Source organism: Peromyscus eremicus, chromosome 20 (assembly GCF_949786415.1).
Source record: "Peromyscus eremicus chromosome 20, PerEre_H2_v1, whole genome shotgun sequence".
Taxonomy (NCBI): domain Eukaryota; kingdom Metazoa; phylum Chordata; class Mammalia; order Rodentia; family Cricetidae; genus Peromyscus; species Peromyscus eremicus.
The window spans coordinates 35,365,494-35,381,058 of record NC_081436.1 but is presented as its reverse complement, the minus strand read 5'-3'; the positions used below and the strand labels follow the sequence as shown (position 1 = coordinate 35,381,058).

General features: G+C 39.7%; 1 protein-coding gene across 1 annotated transcript in view; it reads right to left on the bottom strand.

Moving 5' to 3' along the window:
- Window positions 1–15,565, bottom strand: part of Dnaaf11 (dynein axonemal assembly factor 11) — a 98,420-nt gene that overhangs the window by 51,806 nt on the left and 31,049 nt on the right. Inside the window, exons 4-5 of the mRNA XM_059247014.1 lie at window positions 9,001–9,173; window positions 2,253–2,473 (exon numbers count right to left, since the gene is read on the bottom strand). Of these exons, the coding sequence (XP_059102997.1) occupies window positions 2,253–2,473; window positions 9,001–9,173 (394 nt within the window). The remainder of the gene's footprint in view (window positions 1–2,252; window positions 2,474–9,000; window positions 9,174–15,565) is intronic.

The following is a 15,565-nucleotide window of genomic DNA, read 5'->3' as shown; positions in this document are numbered from 1 at the left end:
TGTGTGTGTGGATACATGTGTGTGTGTTGTGTGTGTGTGTGTGTGTGTGCATGTATGCCCATGCACACTGATTTGTTTTTTGGTCTTTTTTTTTTTAAGAAAGAGAGAGAGAGAACATGAAATGGGTGAGTAAGGAGAGGGAAAGATCTGGGAGGGGTTGATGAAGAGAACAGAGTATCATCCAAATACTTTAAATGAAATTCTCAATAAATAAATAAATAAATAAAATATAGAAAAGATTTTGGTAAAGAAAAGCCAGTAGAGAAATTAGCTAAGTGACTTAAGTCTTCAAAATCAAACTGAATCCAAATGTATGTAGCTGATGATAGTGTTGGAACTCTCTAGAGAAAGACCAGAATTCCATCCCATGCATTCCTTCAAATTCACTCTCTTTTGTCCCTCTTCCCACCCATCAGTAGGACCTACAATCGCTGTTCAAGAATAAACTCATTTCAGCTAAGACTCACTTCCAGGCCTTAAAATGTCTACAGTTTAAATAAAACTCAAGACTTCCATCTAAGCTGAAGCTCCTGATTCCCTCTGCAAGTTCCAATCTGTCCTGGCCCAGATCACAGTTGGTTTTGCCTGAGAGAGATGCACAGTCCACTCCCACTCTCTTGCCTAACTATTTTTCACCTCTGTGCCCATCATTATGCCTGATTAGAGTCCCCAGCCTGGGAGGATGGGAAGGAGAAGTGAGTGTCATCGCCCACTTGACCATTGCTCCTGTAACCTTCCTAGTGCTGCCTCTCTGTCCAGACAATGGCTTCTCTCTTCCTGGGTATCTTAGTCATTTTTAGAGATACCACAAGAGTTCTCCAACCACATTGTTCAATGTTGAGGTGGTCAATATACTTAGTTGATCCTTCTGGGACAACTCCTGAGTGTCTGACACTGACAGTTCAGGCCACAGTCTCTTATTGTGGCCACCATCCTGGTGGTATCCCTTTAGAACACCTCAAGCCTGGTTCCTCCTAACATCCGTACATTGCCTGTGAGATATTCCCAGGTCACCACAATGGGAAATGCTGGCAGTTCCCCTTTCATGTTCACTGTACTCTAGGCAGCTGTGACTCACTACCCATGTTTCCTACTCTTCATTTAGTTGAGAGAGAAGATGCTTATCTGCCCTTCCTGCAGACTCTGTATCTCGGTGATGTTTTTTCCCCCGGAGTCTTGAAGGAGGTGCTTACTTTTCCTCTCCAACTAAGCCAATGACTCAATAGGTCAGCAAGTACCCTAGGTTACATCACTGACAGGACTTAAGTACAGATAGACAGATGTCATGTCATGAAGGACATCATGAGAAAGACAAAACGTATCAAAATAAGTTGAACTACATTAAGATATTTTTTAGACAGATGTCACTATGCAGCCCTGGCTGGCCTGGAACTCACAAAGATTTGCCTGCCTCTGCTTCCCAAATGCTGGTGTTAAAGGAGTGAGCCATCATGCCCAGCTACATTAAAATATATGCCAAGTATATGCAGGCTTCAAGGCAGCAGACACCCCTGAGGATGAAGAGGGGAACAGAACAGAGGAATACTCAGCAGGCTTCTAATGTTTTCATAACATTTCATTTTTTTCTAAAAGATTCATTGTAAGCACACAAATGACTGTCACTCATTCTGTTTGGGTGGTGTAACAATAGCTTCTTGCTCAATTGTTTATAAAGCATTTGTACACATCTGAAATATTTTATAATTATTATTTTCTCAATTTTAAGAAATAGTTAAAACTTTCATATGTGGAATTGAATCAAGTGACTATACTTTTGATCCACTTAAAATAAATACCATGAAAAATTCAGATTCATAAGGGATCAATTAGAGGGTTATTAATCATATTTAAAATGTATTCACTATATAATTCACAAAATAGAATGTTTTATGATGCAATCAGAATTATTCATTTTATAATTGTGTAATTTGCATTTAACTTTCTAAACTATTCCTGCCTTAGAAATCAAAGTACACCTGTTAATTCATCTTTCCTGTACATGTTTAGAGAGATTTCTTTTGGGATAATTTCAGATGCTAATGCAACTTGCTGGTTGGGAAAAGCAATTTTTCTAAGGGAAGAAATCCTTCTAGAATCATGATCATGGGATGCTCATGATGTCTTGCCCCCCTTGCCATGTTACATTCTGGAACATAATTGATGCTGTGAACACCTTGCGGGAGCAGCGGGGGGCGGGGGCAGATACTGCTGCTGTTTTAATGGAGTTAACAAGAAACCAAATCACTACTCACCAAATAGCTTGAGTGTCTGTGTACCAACGCCCGTCAAAGCCTGGGCAGCTTTTTTTCTTGTCTTCTTGTTCCGCCTCGAGTTTCCTCTGAGCCTCCTCTTTCTCTTTGGCTCGTCTAAGGCAGTAAGCTTTCTCCTGCTCTCTGATTTGCTGTTCAACTGCTGGGTAGTTCTGCAATGCCTGGATCCTTTCAGAACGCTCTATTTCTTTGCCATCCAACCACTTAAACGAAAAGCAACAAAGAGTACAATTATTTAATTCAGCCAAACAAAGTGATTTATGCCTGTAATACTAGCACTCAGGTGACTGAGGCAGGAGGACTTCCAGGAGTTCAAGGCCAGACGATGCCAACTTGCAAAGGTAGGAAGGAAGGGAAGGGGGAGAAAGGAAGGAAAGAAGGAGGGAGGATGGGAAGGATCAGCCCCACGTTTATGTTGATTGATATATTTTTAAGTTAGAAATAATAATGCCATAGCAACAGAGAATTAAAACAAAGTAATTAATGGGAAATATCAGAAATATTTGTCTAAATCAATGCTCAAGTAATAAGGTTTACAAAGCACCCTCACTGGAAATAAGTAGGTCTTCTGTCAAAATAATTAATGACAAGCTCTCAAAATGTTTCTATTAATTTCATAACTGCTCACTATATTAAGACTGTTGATGCTAAAATCAAGTCACAGCTCCTGTAACAATGGCATTCTGTAAGCCTCTTCATGGAAAGGGCCTCACACAAGGAACCCCAACCCAGATCAGCTCATGTGCCACCCTTGAAGACCTTAACAATGTGTTCCTTGTTATAGACGGTGTTTATACAATACTTATGTATTTTTTCCAAATTAAAATGTAGATATACAGGGTGAGATGATGGTTTAGTCAATAAATTGCTTGCTGCACAAACATAAGGACTGTGTTCTACCCCTTGGACCCAGGTAAAAAGCCACTGTGTTGTGGTGCATACTTGTAATTCCAGAGCAGCAGAGCTGAGCACAGGTAAGACCCTGGGGCTCTTAGGCCAGCTAGCCTACCCTAATTGGTGAGTTCTAGGTCCCAGTGAGAGTCCCTGATAAAAAAAATACACAATGCAGTGTATACAAGGTAGCTCCTGAGGAGGATTAATTCCTGAAGTAATACTCTGAACTCTATCTATATACACAAACAATCCCAATATGTACGCATGCCCCCCACATGAACACACAAGTACATACATACATGCCCCACCCCCAAATACACGTAAGCAAATGGCAAAAACAAAATGCCAACTAAAATAGAAAATGTCAAAGTTTCCAGTTCAAAGAGATTAGCCCAGCCTCATTCTACAGAATGAGGTAGGTAGGGAATTTAGATTGACCCACTTGGCCAACAATGGTTTCCCTTGGTGCCTATGATCCAGTCACTGTGAACGTCACCTCATCTGGTCAAAGAGACTTAGATGTGATGTAGTTAATGATCTTGGGTGAGCAAGTAGACCCCCATCGGATTACGGAGAGCCTATTAGTAAGAAAGTTGGAAGTGCAAGCACAAGCCTCAGAGTTACAGAAGTAGGTGAAGACAGAGGTCTTGAACTTATGAATTCCACAGTTTGACTCCTGGACCCATTTGCCTACTCCAATTGCCTATTTAAAGGTGTCTGAAATACTGGTTTCCTTTCAAAACCCCAGCTCCTTTTTAAAGTCATCTTGATCATTTTAAAACAAATTTAGGTGTGTCTCTCTTCTCATTGTGTGCGAAGAGATAAATCATGTATCGTTAAATTTCATTGTATGAAACAAAAGAAGGAAAAAAAGAAAGGAAGGAAGGAGACAGAGATGGGGAGGAGGAGGGAAAGAAAAGAAAAAAGAAAAGGAAAGAAAAGAAAAAAGAAAAGGAAAGAAAAGAAGAAAAGAAAACCCAGGAAGTGGCCATAAGCCGAAAGGTACAGGCGCCCTCTAGAGGTGTCAAACAGCAAGGCACATGTTTTCCCCTATGACTAATAGCCCTGCCAACACCTAGATTTCTGCCTCTACACCTATATTTCACATGTCAGATCTCTGATCTTCAGAACCCTAAGGTGAATTTGCTTTGCTTTAAGGCATTAAATTTGTGTTAATTTTCTGAAACAGGAATAGGAATCCTTCACAAAGTGAATTTAATGAAATGCAAACTTAATGAAGTATAAAATGTCCAGTTACTGGTATAAGTCATATTATACATTAAAATGATAATGAAGAGATTAGGAAACATGTTTTCATGAGACTCATACAGCTGCTTTGCATAGGCCAGAGATTTCATTTTAAGCTTCCTGGCAGCCAAAGTAAAAGAGAAAAACATTTTTAGTTAGATGTTTGATTTTCGCTCTCTTGAATTTTAAAATATATTAATTTCTGGCTTTCATCTAATATCTGGCTTTAAAATATATCTTTAAAGTGGTGTATCATCATGGAAATCAGGAGAAATGTGACATGCTGTCTGTGCAGAAATGCATTAGAAGAGTTCCAGGCTTTTCAAAGGCTCTTTGTTTCTAGTATCCTTCTGTGAACACTAAGGCCATGGTGATAAACTCACCTCCTATTGAAGCTATCATTTAAGGTAAGAAAAGGGGCAGTAGTGCACTTTCTAAAAGCCACACAGTTTAATCTTGAGTCAAGATGGAAAATTCTGAATGAAAAATATTCATGACATAAAAAATAAATCTCTGTAATAAGCACAATATGTAAATTTGTAAGTCAATATTAGTATATTTATGTAAATGAGACCATAAATATTAACATAAATATGCATTAGATATTATTGTATTAGATTGGAAGATTCTAGCTAAATAGAAATTTTTAACCTAGAATTCTGATGAACTTTGGGAAGCAAGGTGCTGTTCTTGGTTGTGTCTGGAGCATATTTGCCTATTTGATTTATAACATCTTCATAAATGTTTTAAATTTTTATCATGTACTGTTCCTAAGAACATGACCAAAGAACCCTCCATCACCTTCCAGATTAGAGACCTCATACAGAGAATTGGCTTCATATTTGGCCCTATGCCCAGCCAGCTATTGTGGGGACCTCATTTATTTGAAGACTTCTGTTAAGCAGTGTTCAAATTTCCCCCATGTATTTTCCAAGTCTGAAAAACCCCTTCCAAGCTAGGCAGACCTAGAGCAGAAAAGACAGTGGAAGCTTTAGCATTTCCTAACCTTCCTCCAGGCAAGATCCCTGTACTTGGAGCAGCAGTGTGTTCACGCTTGGTGATGATACCTTGCATGGGTCCACTCTTATTGATAACGGTACATGGTGTCCATGCTTACTTGGTGGTAACTGTCATGGGTCCACACTGATGGTAACCATGCACAGATATGCACTTACTAGTAATAACTGCATTTGTCCATGCTTACTGATGATAACTGTGCATGGGTCACTGCAGAGGAAAGCAGCTGAGCTTGGCTCGGGACTTCACTAAAATGCCCTACAGGAACAATCAACATCCAGCTAGAGATGAGTAAAATAAAAAGGGCCAGCATCTCATAGTTTGGATTGTGAGTAATTCCATGCTGTGAGCTACCATGGTCAGTGCCCACTCACTACCTGAAGTGGTGCAAACATCAGGAAACCCTTGCAAAAGGTTGGGACTCTTCACACCTCCTTTGTTCTTAGAGGCTAAGTTGAAGTTCTTACTCTGGGACCACAAAAAACATTATTTGGACATAGGGACAGTGTAGGCATAATTCATTTGGGCAAAAACCATATTGGAATAATCCCATATAACTGGTGCAGCTACAAAAGGAAATCCACGTGAAGGAACAGAGGTCTGAGAACAGTGTAAGAAGACTAAGGCAGAGGCCAGAGGGACAAGTGTGCAAGCCAAGGAATGCCAAGTAATGCCAGCCAGACCTATTAGTCACGAGACAGGTATGGAGTTTACCACATGGACCTGAGAAGGACCCAACTCAGCCTATTTTCTATAACTTTATCTGGATCATTTGTTCTCAGAGCTATGGGATAAGTGGTTTCTGTCATTTAAGCTACAGACTGCACTTTTCTCACCAAAATCCTAGCAAATTAACACATCTACCCCCATAGTTCCTTTCAAACACACCTCACAGACTCTCAGTGACATGGTAAGTCAGATTCGAAAGTGCATCCCTCTGTTTCTAAACATCAGTAAGCACATTTCCTAATACTATTTTTCCACAAGCATGAGTGGCCTTCTTTGGAGGCAGATTGAGTGCAGTCTTCTGAAAGTCTTGATCCAGTGGTTTACGTAACTCAGAGAACAGCAGTAGGTAGGTGTATGGTGGACAGTGGGGGCTCAAAGTCAGACATGGAAGAGCAGGGCCCTGCTGTTCCCCTTTCCAGGAGTGTCAGGCCAAACAAACAAGAAGGGGCAATTCTTTGAGCTCCAACTTTGTGTCACTAATACTCTTCACGGTCTCCTGTGTGGGCCTGGGACCTCAGAGACATGGTGCACAAAGCACCCTGAACTACTCATGACCGTTTTCAGTACTTAGTGACATCTCACAACTTTGGCCTGATCACAGGAGACAGACAAGCCCAGTTGTGGAGACCATGTGGTCCCAGTCCCTGATTCCTTCAGGTTAATGACTCCCAGGCTCAATCTCCATTATCCACTTCTAGCATAAACTGCTTCATACCATTCCTTTTCTAGGAAGACCTTATGCAATGATGACCATCTTGCTTAATTTGTTAAAATGATTCATCTCTTATTCTAGGCTCAATTATCTGACTCATTTTCACAGTCTAAGAAATTTTGCATGAGAAGAAAGGTGTTCTAGACTCCAGCAGTCAGCGACTTCCCAACCACAGAGAACACTGAAGATGAAGGAACAAATGCCCTCCGAGAACTAAACCAGTCACTGTCACAAAACCAATGCATTCCTGTCTTCTTGCTGCAAAGGCCTAGAGCCACACATGGGCTGAGAACTTTGGACTTGTGTGAAAACTAATATTCTCCCTTTAATAGTCTCAGTTGTATACTTTCTCTAGAATCAATTTTTCCCTAAATAGTAGATCTAAAATTATTCAAAATAATATTAGCTCTAAAATTTTTAGATTTGGGGGAATATAGTGGCAAAATATGAACATATTATGATACATAGTTTGATTTTAACCATTTAACCATTGTACCTGACTTATAATGCTTTCCCCAAAGTGAGTCATGAAAAATCTATAATGTCCTCTTACCTTTGGGGGATTATAGCAAAATTCTCTAGAGCTGGGGAGCTGGTGCAGTTGGTATAGTGCTTGCCTCATGAGCATAAAGATGTGAATCTGATCCCTAGATTTCACATAAAAATGCCAGGCATGATGGCACATGCTCACTCCCAACATTTAGGGAAGCAGACGAAGAAAGATACCTGGCCACCAGCCTGTCTAGCCTAATTGGTGAGCTCTAGACCAGTGAGATACCTTGCCTCAAAACAGGTGGAGGGTGTTCTTGAAGATGACACTGGAGTTGTTCCCTGGCTTGCTTACACACACACACACACACACACACACACACACACACACACACACACACTTAACAAAAAAAGAAATAAATTCTCTCAACTATCTTGTAGTAAAACCCTCCTCATTCAGCAGGCTTCCTGCTCCATACCCACTGAAGAATGAAGGGTGGAGGACCTCAGTAGACTTTATGCCATAAGGGTCCATAAAATCGAAAACAGCATTCAAAAGACTTCTTGTCACTGACCATATGCACACTCAGATAGGACATGAGACATCAAGCTCTCTCTTCCAGACCTCACCTGTACAGCTCTTTAACTGGGTCCTTTGAAATATCTTTCATAATAAACAAATAAATATAAAGAAGTATCTTTATAGTTATTAATTAATAAATTAATTAATTTATTAATACAAACTGAAAAGGGGATCATGGAAATCCTGATTATAAGTCAGAAGTACAAATTAAAAACTACTGGGACTCATGACTGGCACCTAGCCCTGGGAGGCAGTCTTGCAGGCTTGGGATAAGGTCTAAACACTATCTCCATGTCGTATCAGGAGTGAACTAGATTAAGGACACCCAGCTGCTGAAGAAATGACCGTTGTTTGATGTGTATTTAGAAACCCTGGTACATTTGGTGCCAGAAATCTCCTATTGTTCTGATGTGAGAACAGAGGGAAGAAACGAAAGCAACTGCTTTTGCTGGACACACAGAACACAACAGCAGTCCTCAGCTGAGTGACCTGAAGCATCACGCAAAGGTTTGTTAGAGATGTCAATCTCATGCCCCATGTCATTCAAACCCAGCTCAGAGGATGGGGCATGGAAAGCTGTTCACTTTGGTTTGACTGGTTGTCGCTATTTCAGGCAGGTCTTGCTGTGCATCCTTGGCTGGCTTCGAACTCACAGTGTAGACCGGGTTGGCCTTGAATCTGCTCTAGTCCTTCTACTTCTCTGCCTCTCACATTCTAGGATTGCAGCAGTGATGTATTAGGAGTGATAAAGGGTGTACTTCAAAGGATGACTCAAACTGGTCAACAAATGGCTGTGTTCTGTTTTGATGAGACAGTGGATAAATATGTGATTTACCTTTTCAAGATTTGGTAACGTTTCAAAAACAATGGCAAAGGTTTAGAAATCAAAGAATGCAATTTTATTCTCTAGAATATTCCCATCTCTGAAGTAACAAATTTCCCCTAACAACTCCACAAAGAAACAAGGAATTAATATGGTTGCTTCTTCTCATCTTTCTCTGCATTTCCTACTTTCTTTTTTGTCTTCCCCCCCTTTCCTCCCTTTTCTCTAAGCATACCTTTAGCTGTTGTAAGGTCACCACCACATACTGCCTGTAGCCATCAAAGTCAGCACACGGGTTACCCATGAGGAAGAGCTCCTTTAGATGGATGTTATGCTTCAGGGTTTTAACGCTGCTCAACTCACCAATGAAATTTACAGTCAGGTCAAGTTTGGTCAGCCACTCACATCCTGTTGAGGTAAGAAGAAAGAGAAAAGAAAAATCAGAGAAAAAATGGCTGCAGTAATAAATTTGTACAATAGCAAATATTAGATAGAGGAGTTGTTATATTGTGTTGTTGTTGCTTTTGTCTCTTTTTTGGAGAGGCCCACCACTCAGCTCCCAAATAAATTTACACATGGGAGCTTATTCTTATTTATGAATGTCTGGCCTTAGCTTGGCTTAGTTTTTTGCCAGCTTTTCTTAATGTATCCTGTCTACCTTTTGCCTCTGGGCTTTTCCCGTTCTTACTTCTGTAAATTCTTACTCCATGGCTTGCTGTGTAGCTGGGTGGCTGGCCCCTGGTGTCCTTCTCTGGCTGCTCAATCCTCTCCTCCCAGATTTCTCCCTCTATATATACTCTCTGCCTATCAGCCCTGCCTATCCTTTCTCCTGCCTTGCTCTTTATTAGACCATCAGGTGTTTTACACAGGCACAGTAACACAGCTTCACAGAATTAAACAAATGCAACATAAACAAAAGTAACACACCTTAAAATAATATTCTACTACAATATTGTTAATCTTCTGATTATTTGCATTGCTTACCAATGAATGGTTTTTCAGAAATCTCAACTCAAATTCATAGTCTTATCTCACTTGTCTATCTACAGTTCTGATTTTCAACCCTTTTGGTCCTTCCAGCCTGGGTAAGAACCATTTCCATCTCATATTTGTAAGACTCAGGCTGATAAAGGTTTGGATTTGGTCATTTTTCTGGAACAGAGAAAGCAATATATCTACAGCTCCTAGGTAGGCATCATACAGGCACGGTACCTGGAAGCTGCCTTCTTAACCGTTTTACTAGGAGCTTAGGACATTTTACCAAGGAAGGTGATGATGGGAAGTGCCTGCCAAAGAAGTCATCTCCTAAAAGTAATGTATCAGACTTCAAAATTGCAGAGTCGCCCAGAGGAATCACTGGCTCTAAGAACTGAGATATCAGGAAAATGAAGAAATAAAGGTTTTGATGTCCTCTTTAAAAAGAAATAGAAAAAGGCCAGGATGTCAAGGGCTACACAGAGAAATCCTGTCTTGAAAAAAAAATTAAAAGGGCTGGGGGGCTGGGTCGTGGTGGAAATCACCTTTAATTCCAGCATTCAGTAGGCCAAAACAGGCCGATCTCTGAGTTCCAAACACACACACACACACACACACACACACACACACACACACAGTAGGAAAAGGATAAGAAACTACAGAGGTATATAGTAAGTTTGAGTTATCCATTCTTTGTTAAACAAATGGCCAGATGCTCTGGTAACTTGAATCATCCTTGATATTATGACCTTGGGTAAGTTACAAGCCTTAGCTTCCTTGTCTATAGAATTGCAGTGATGTGCTCAGTACTGTTTACTGACAGGATTAGAAAGATGACATGATTCAAGTAAAGTGCTAAGTATAGCACCTGACCCCAGAGAATTTCCTTAACACTATGATACAAGAGCACAGTAGGCACTCCTTAGATGTGCCTACAGGGAAAGAAGGAGGCACATAGCTTTCTTCTGAACTGTCCATAGTTGTTGTTGAACTCAGAGAAGGCTGACCTGATTTCCATGGTAGCCTCTGGAGGCTTAGTTCAGTAAAGGCTGTCTTCTTTGTGACTGAATTATGCTGTGGGAATGGCATGGCAAACTCTGCAGCCTTCAATATCTAAAGACCAAATCCAAGTAGTAGCCAGTACATCCTTGTAAATTTAGTTCTCCAAGCTTCTATGCATCCACCATCCTCTATGCCTTTTCTTTTCTCTTTTCTTTTTGTTATGTCACTTGGTTTTAATATTTTCTTTATCCTCTCACCCATCTTCCTTTTTACTGAAGCTTTGGAATTGACATGGATCAGAGCAAATCAGGAATTACAACTTGATCTGAATTACTTGAAAATTATTGCTTGATTCACAATTTGTTTGTTGTTGGTTGGTTGGTTGGTTGGTTATTATTTATTTATTTATTTATTTATTTATTTATTTATTTATTTATTTATTTATTTATTTATTACAGCCTGACCAGTTTCCTCTGTTCTCTCCTCCCAGTCCCTCTTCACCTCCCCTCAGCCTCCCCACTTCCCATCCACTCCTCTGTTTCTATTCAGAAAAGGGCAGACCTCCCACGGTACCTGGAAGCTGTAGTAGTAGTAAGATTAGGCACTCCCCTTATATTAAGGCTGGGTAAGGCAATACAGTATGAGGAATAGGGCCCCAAAAGTCAGCAAAAGAATTGGAGACAGTCCCTGCTCCCACTGTTAGGAGTCCCACAAGAATACCCAGCTATACAACTGTCACATATAAGCAGAGGGCCTAGATCAGTCCCATGCAGCCTCCCTAGTTGACGGTTCAGGCTCTGTGAGCTCCTGTAAGCCCAAGTTAGTTGATTCTATGAGTTTTCTTGTGATGTCCTTGACCCATCTGGCTCCTACAAGCCTTCCACCCTCTATTCAGCAGGATTCCCTGAGCTCATCCTAATGTTTGGCTGTGGGTCTGCATCTGTTTCCACCAGTTGCTGGATGAAGCCTCTCTGATGACAATTGGGCTAGACACCAATCTATGAGTATAGCAGAGTATCATTAGGCATCATTACATTGACTTTTTTTCCCTCCAGTCATGTTTGGTTTTATCCTAGGTCTCTGGGCCATCTGGCCTCTAGGTTCTGATGCACCAGGCAGTGTCAGGGTGGGCTTATTCTCATGGCATGGGTTTCAGACTGAACCAGTCATTAGTTGACCACTCCCACAATCTCTATGACACCCTTACCCCAGCACATTCCATAGGCAGAACAGACTGTAGGTTGAAGATTATGTGGCTGCATTTGTGTCCCAATCCCTCCACTGGTAGTTTTGCCTAGTCACAGGTCAGTTCAGGCTACATATCTCTTTTGCTAGAACTCTTAGCTGGGTTATCCTTGTAGATTCCTGGGAGTTTCCCTTGCACCGGGTTTCTACCTGACCCTGAAATGACCCCCTTCCCAGTCAGCTCTTTTAGTACTCTCCCCCCACCATACACACCCCACCCTTACCTTATCCCTCAAGTTCTCATCTCCAATAAGCCCTCAGTCCACCCATTAAATCTTCTATTTCCCCTTCCCAGGGAGATCTGAGTGTCCCTCTTGAGTCCTCCTTGTTACCTAGCCTCTCTGGGTCTTTAGATTGTAGCATGGTTATCCTATACTTTATAGCTAATATTGACTTATGAGTACATACTGTTTGTCTTTCTGGGTCTAAGTTACCTCACTCAGGATGTTTTCTTTTCTAGTTCCATCCATTTGACTTCAAATTTCATGATATCATTGTTTTTAACAGCTGAGTAATATTCCACTGTGTAAATATACCACATTTTCTTTACCCATTCTTCAGATGAGGGACATCTAGGTCGTTTCCAGGTTCTAGCTGTTATGAATAAAGCTCCAATGAACATAGTTGAGCAAGTGTCCTTGTGGCATGATTGAGCATCCTTTGGGTATATGCCTAAGAGTGGTGTAGCTGAGTCTTGAGGTAGATTGATTCCCAATTTTCTGAGAAACTGCCATATTGATTTCCAAAGTGGCTGTAAAACTTTGCACTCCCACCAGCAGTGGAGGAGTGTTCCCCTTGCTCCACATCCTCTCCAGTATTAACTGTCTCTTGAGTTTTTGATCTTAGACATTCTGACAGGTGAAAGATGGAATCTCAGAGTCATTTTGATTGCATTTCTCTGATGGCTAAGGATGTTGAACATTTCTTTAAGTGCTTCTCAGCCATTTGAGATTCTTCTGTCAAGAATTCTCTGTTTAGACCTGTATCCCATTTTTAATTGGATTATTATTTTTTGATGTCTAGTTTCTTGAGTTCCTTATATATTTTGGAAATCAGCCCTCTGTCAGATGTGGGAATGGTGAAGATCTTTCCCCATTCTATAGGCTGCTGTTTTGTGTTATTTACAGTGTCCTTTGCTGTATAGAAACTTTTCAGTTTCATGAGGTCCCATCTATTAACTGTCAATCTCAGTGTCTGCACTATTGGTATTCTATTCAGGAAGTTGTCTCTTGTTCCAATGCATTCAAAGCTATTTCCCAATTTTTCTTCTATCAGGTTCAGTGTATCTGGATTTATGTTGAAGTCTTTGATCCACTTGGACTTGAATTTTGTGCAGGATGATAGATATAGATCTATTTGCATTCTTTTACATGTTGACATCCAGTTATACCAGCACTATTTGTTGAAGATGCTTTCTTTTTTCCATTTTGTATAATTTTGGCTTCTTTGTCAAAAATCAGGTGTCCATAGATATGTAGATTTGTGTCTGGGTCTTCAATTCAATTCCATCGGTCCTCCTGTCTGTTTTTATGAATATATCATGTGGTTTTTATTACTATAGTCCTATAGTACAGTTTGAAATCTGGGATGGTGATACCCCCAGAAGCCCTTTTATTGAACAGGATTGTTTGAGCTATCCCAGGTTTTTTTTTTCCATATGAAGTTGAGTATTGTTCTTTCAAGGTCTGTAAAGAATTGTGTTGGGATTTTAATGGGGATTGAATTGAATTTGTAGATTGCTTTTGGTAAGATGGCCATTTGTACTATGTTAATCCTATGGATCCATGAACATGGGAAATCTTTCTATCTTATATCTTCTCCATTTTCTTTCTTCAAAGACTTGAAATTCTTGTTATACAGGTTTTTCCCTTGTTTGATTAGAGTTACACCAAGATATCTTATATTATTTGTAGCTATTGTGAAGGGTGTTGTTTCCTTGATTTCTTTCTCAGACCATTTATTGTTTGTATATAGGAGGACTACTGATTTTTTTAAAGTTAATCTTGTATTAAGCCACTTGACTAAATGTAGTAGTTCCTTGGTAGAATTTTTGTTGTTGCTAATGTACACTATCATATCAACTGAGAATGACGATACATTGACTTCTTCCTTTCCAATTTGCATCCCCTTAACCTCCTTTATTTGTTATTGCTTTAGCTAGAGCTTCAAGTACTATATTGGATAGATATGAATAGAGTGGATAGCCTTGTCTTGTTCCCGACTTTAGTGGAATTGCTTTGAGTTTCTCTCCATGTAATTTGATGTTGGCTACTGGCTTGCTATATAATGCTTTTATTGTGTTTAAGTATGTCCCTTGTATCCCTGATCTCTCCAAGACTTCTTTCATGAAGAATGCTGGATTTTGTCAAAGGCTTTTTCAGTATCTAATGAGATGGTCATTTTTTTATTTCCATTTGTTTATATGATGGATTACATTGACAGATTTTCATAAGTTGAACCATCCCTGCATCTCCGGAATAAAGTCTACTTGGTCATAGTGGATGATCTTTTTGATGTGTTTTTGGATTTGGTTTGCCAGTATTTTATTGAGTATTTTTACATCAATGCTCATGAGTGAAATTGGTCTGTAATTCTTACTTTGTTTAGTCTTTGTGTGGTTTGGGTATCAGAGTGACTGTGGTCGCATAGAAAGAATTTGGCAATGTTTCTTCTGTTTTTTATTTTGTGGAATAATTTGAAGAGTATTGGCATTAGCTCTTATTTGAAAGTATGGTAGAATTCTGCTGTAAAACCATCTAGTCCTGGGCTTTTTAGGTTTGGAGACTTTTAATGACTGCTTCTATTTTCTTAAGGGTTACTGGTCTATTTAAATTGTTTATCTGATCTTGATTTAACTTTAGCAAGTGGTATCTATCAAGAAATTTGTCCATTTCTTTTAGATTTTCCAATTTTCTAATTTCTTTATGCAGATACTAACTGCTATGAACTTTCCTCTTAACACTGATTTCATTTGTCCCATAAATTTGGGTACTTTGTGCATTAATTGTCTTTGGATTCTAGGAAATCTTTAATTTCTTTATTTCTTCTACGACCCAGTGGTAACTTAGTAGAGAGTTGTTCAGTTTCTGTGAGTTTGTAGAGTTTCTGTTGTTGTTGAAATCTAACTTAATCCATGGTAGTCTGATAGGATACAGGGAGTTATTTCAATTTTCTTGTATCTGTTGAGACTTGCTTTGTGACTGAGTATGTGGCCAACTTTGATGAATGTTCCATGAGGTGCTGAGAAGAAGGTATATTCTTTTGCGTTTGGGTGAAATGTTCTGTAGATATGTTGGGTCCATTTGAGTCATAACATCTGTTAGTTCCATAATTTCTCTGTTTAGTTTCTGTCTCAATGATCTGTCCATTGGTAAAAATGGGGTGTTGAAGTCTCTATTAATGTGTGGGGTTTGATGTGTGATTTAGGCTTTAGTAATGTTTCTTTTACAAATGTGAGTGCCCTTGTATTTGGAGCAGGCATAGATGTTCAGAATTGAGACACCATCCTGGTGGATTTTTCCTTTATTACATATAAAATGTCCCTCTCCATCTCTCTTGATCAATTTTGATTTGAAGTC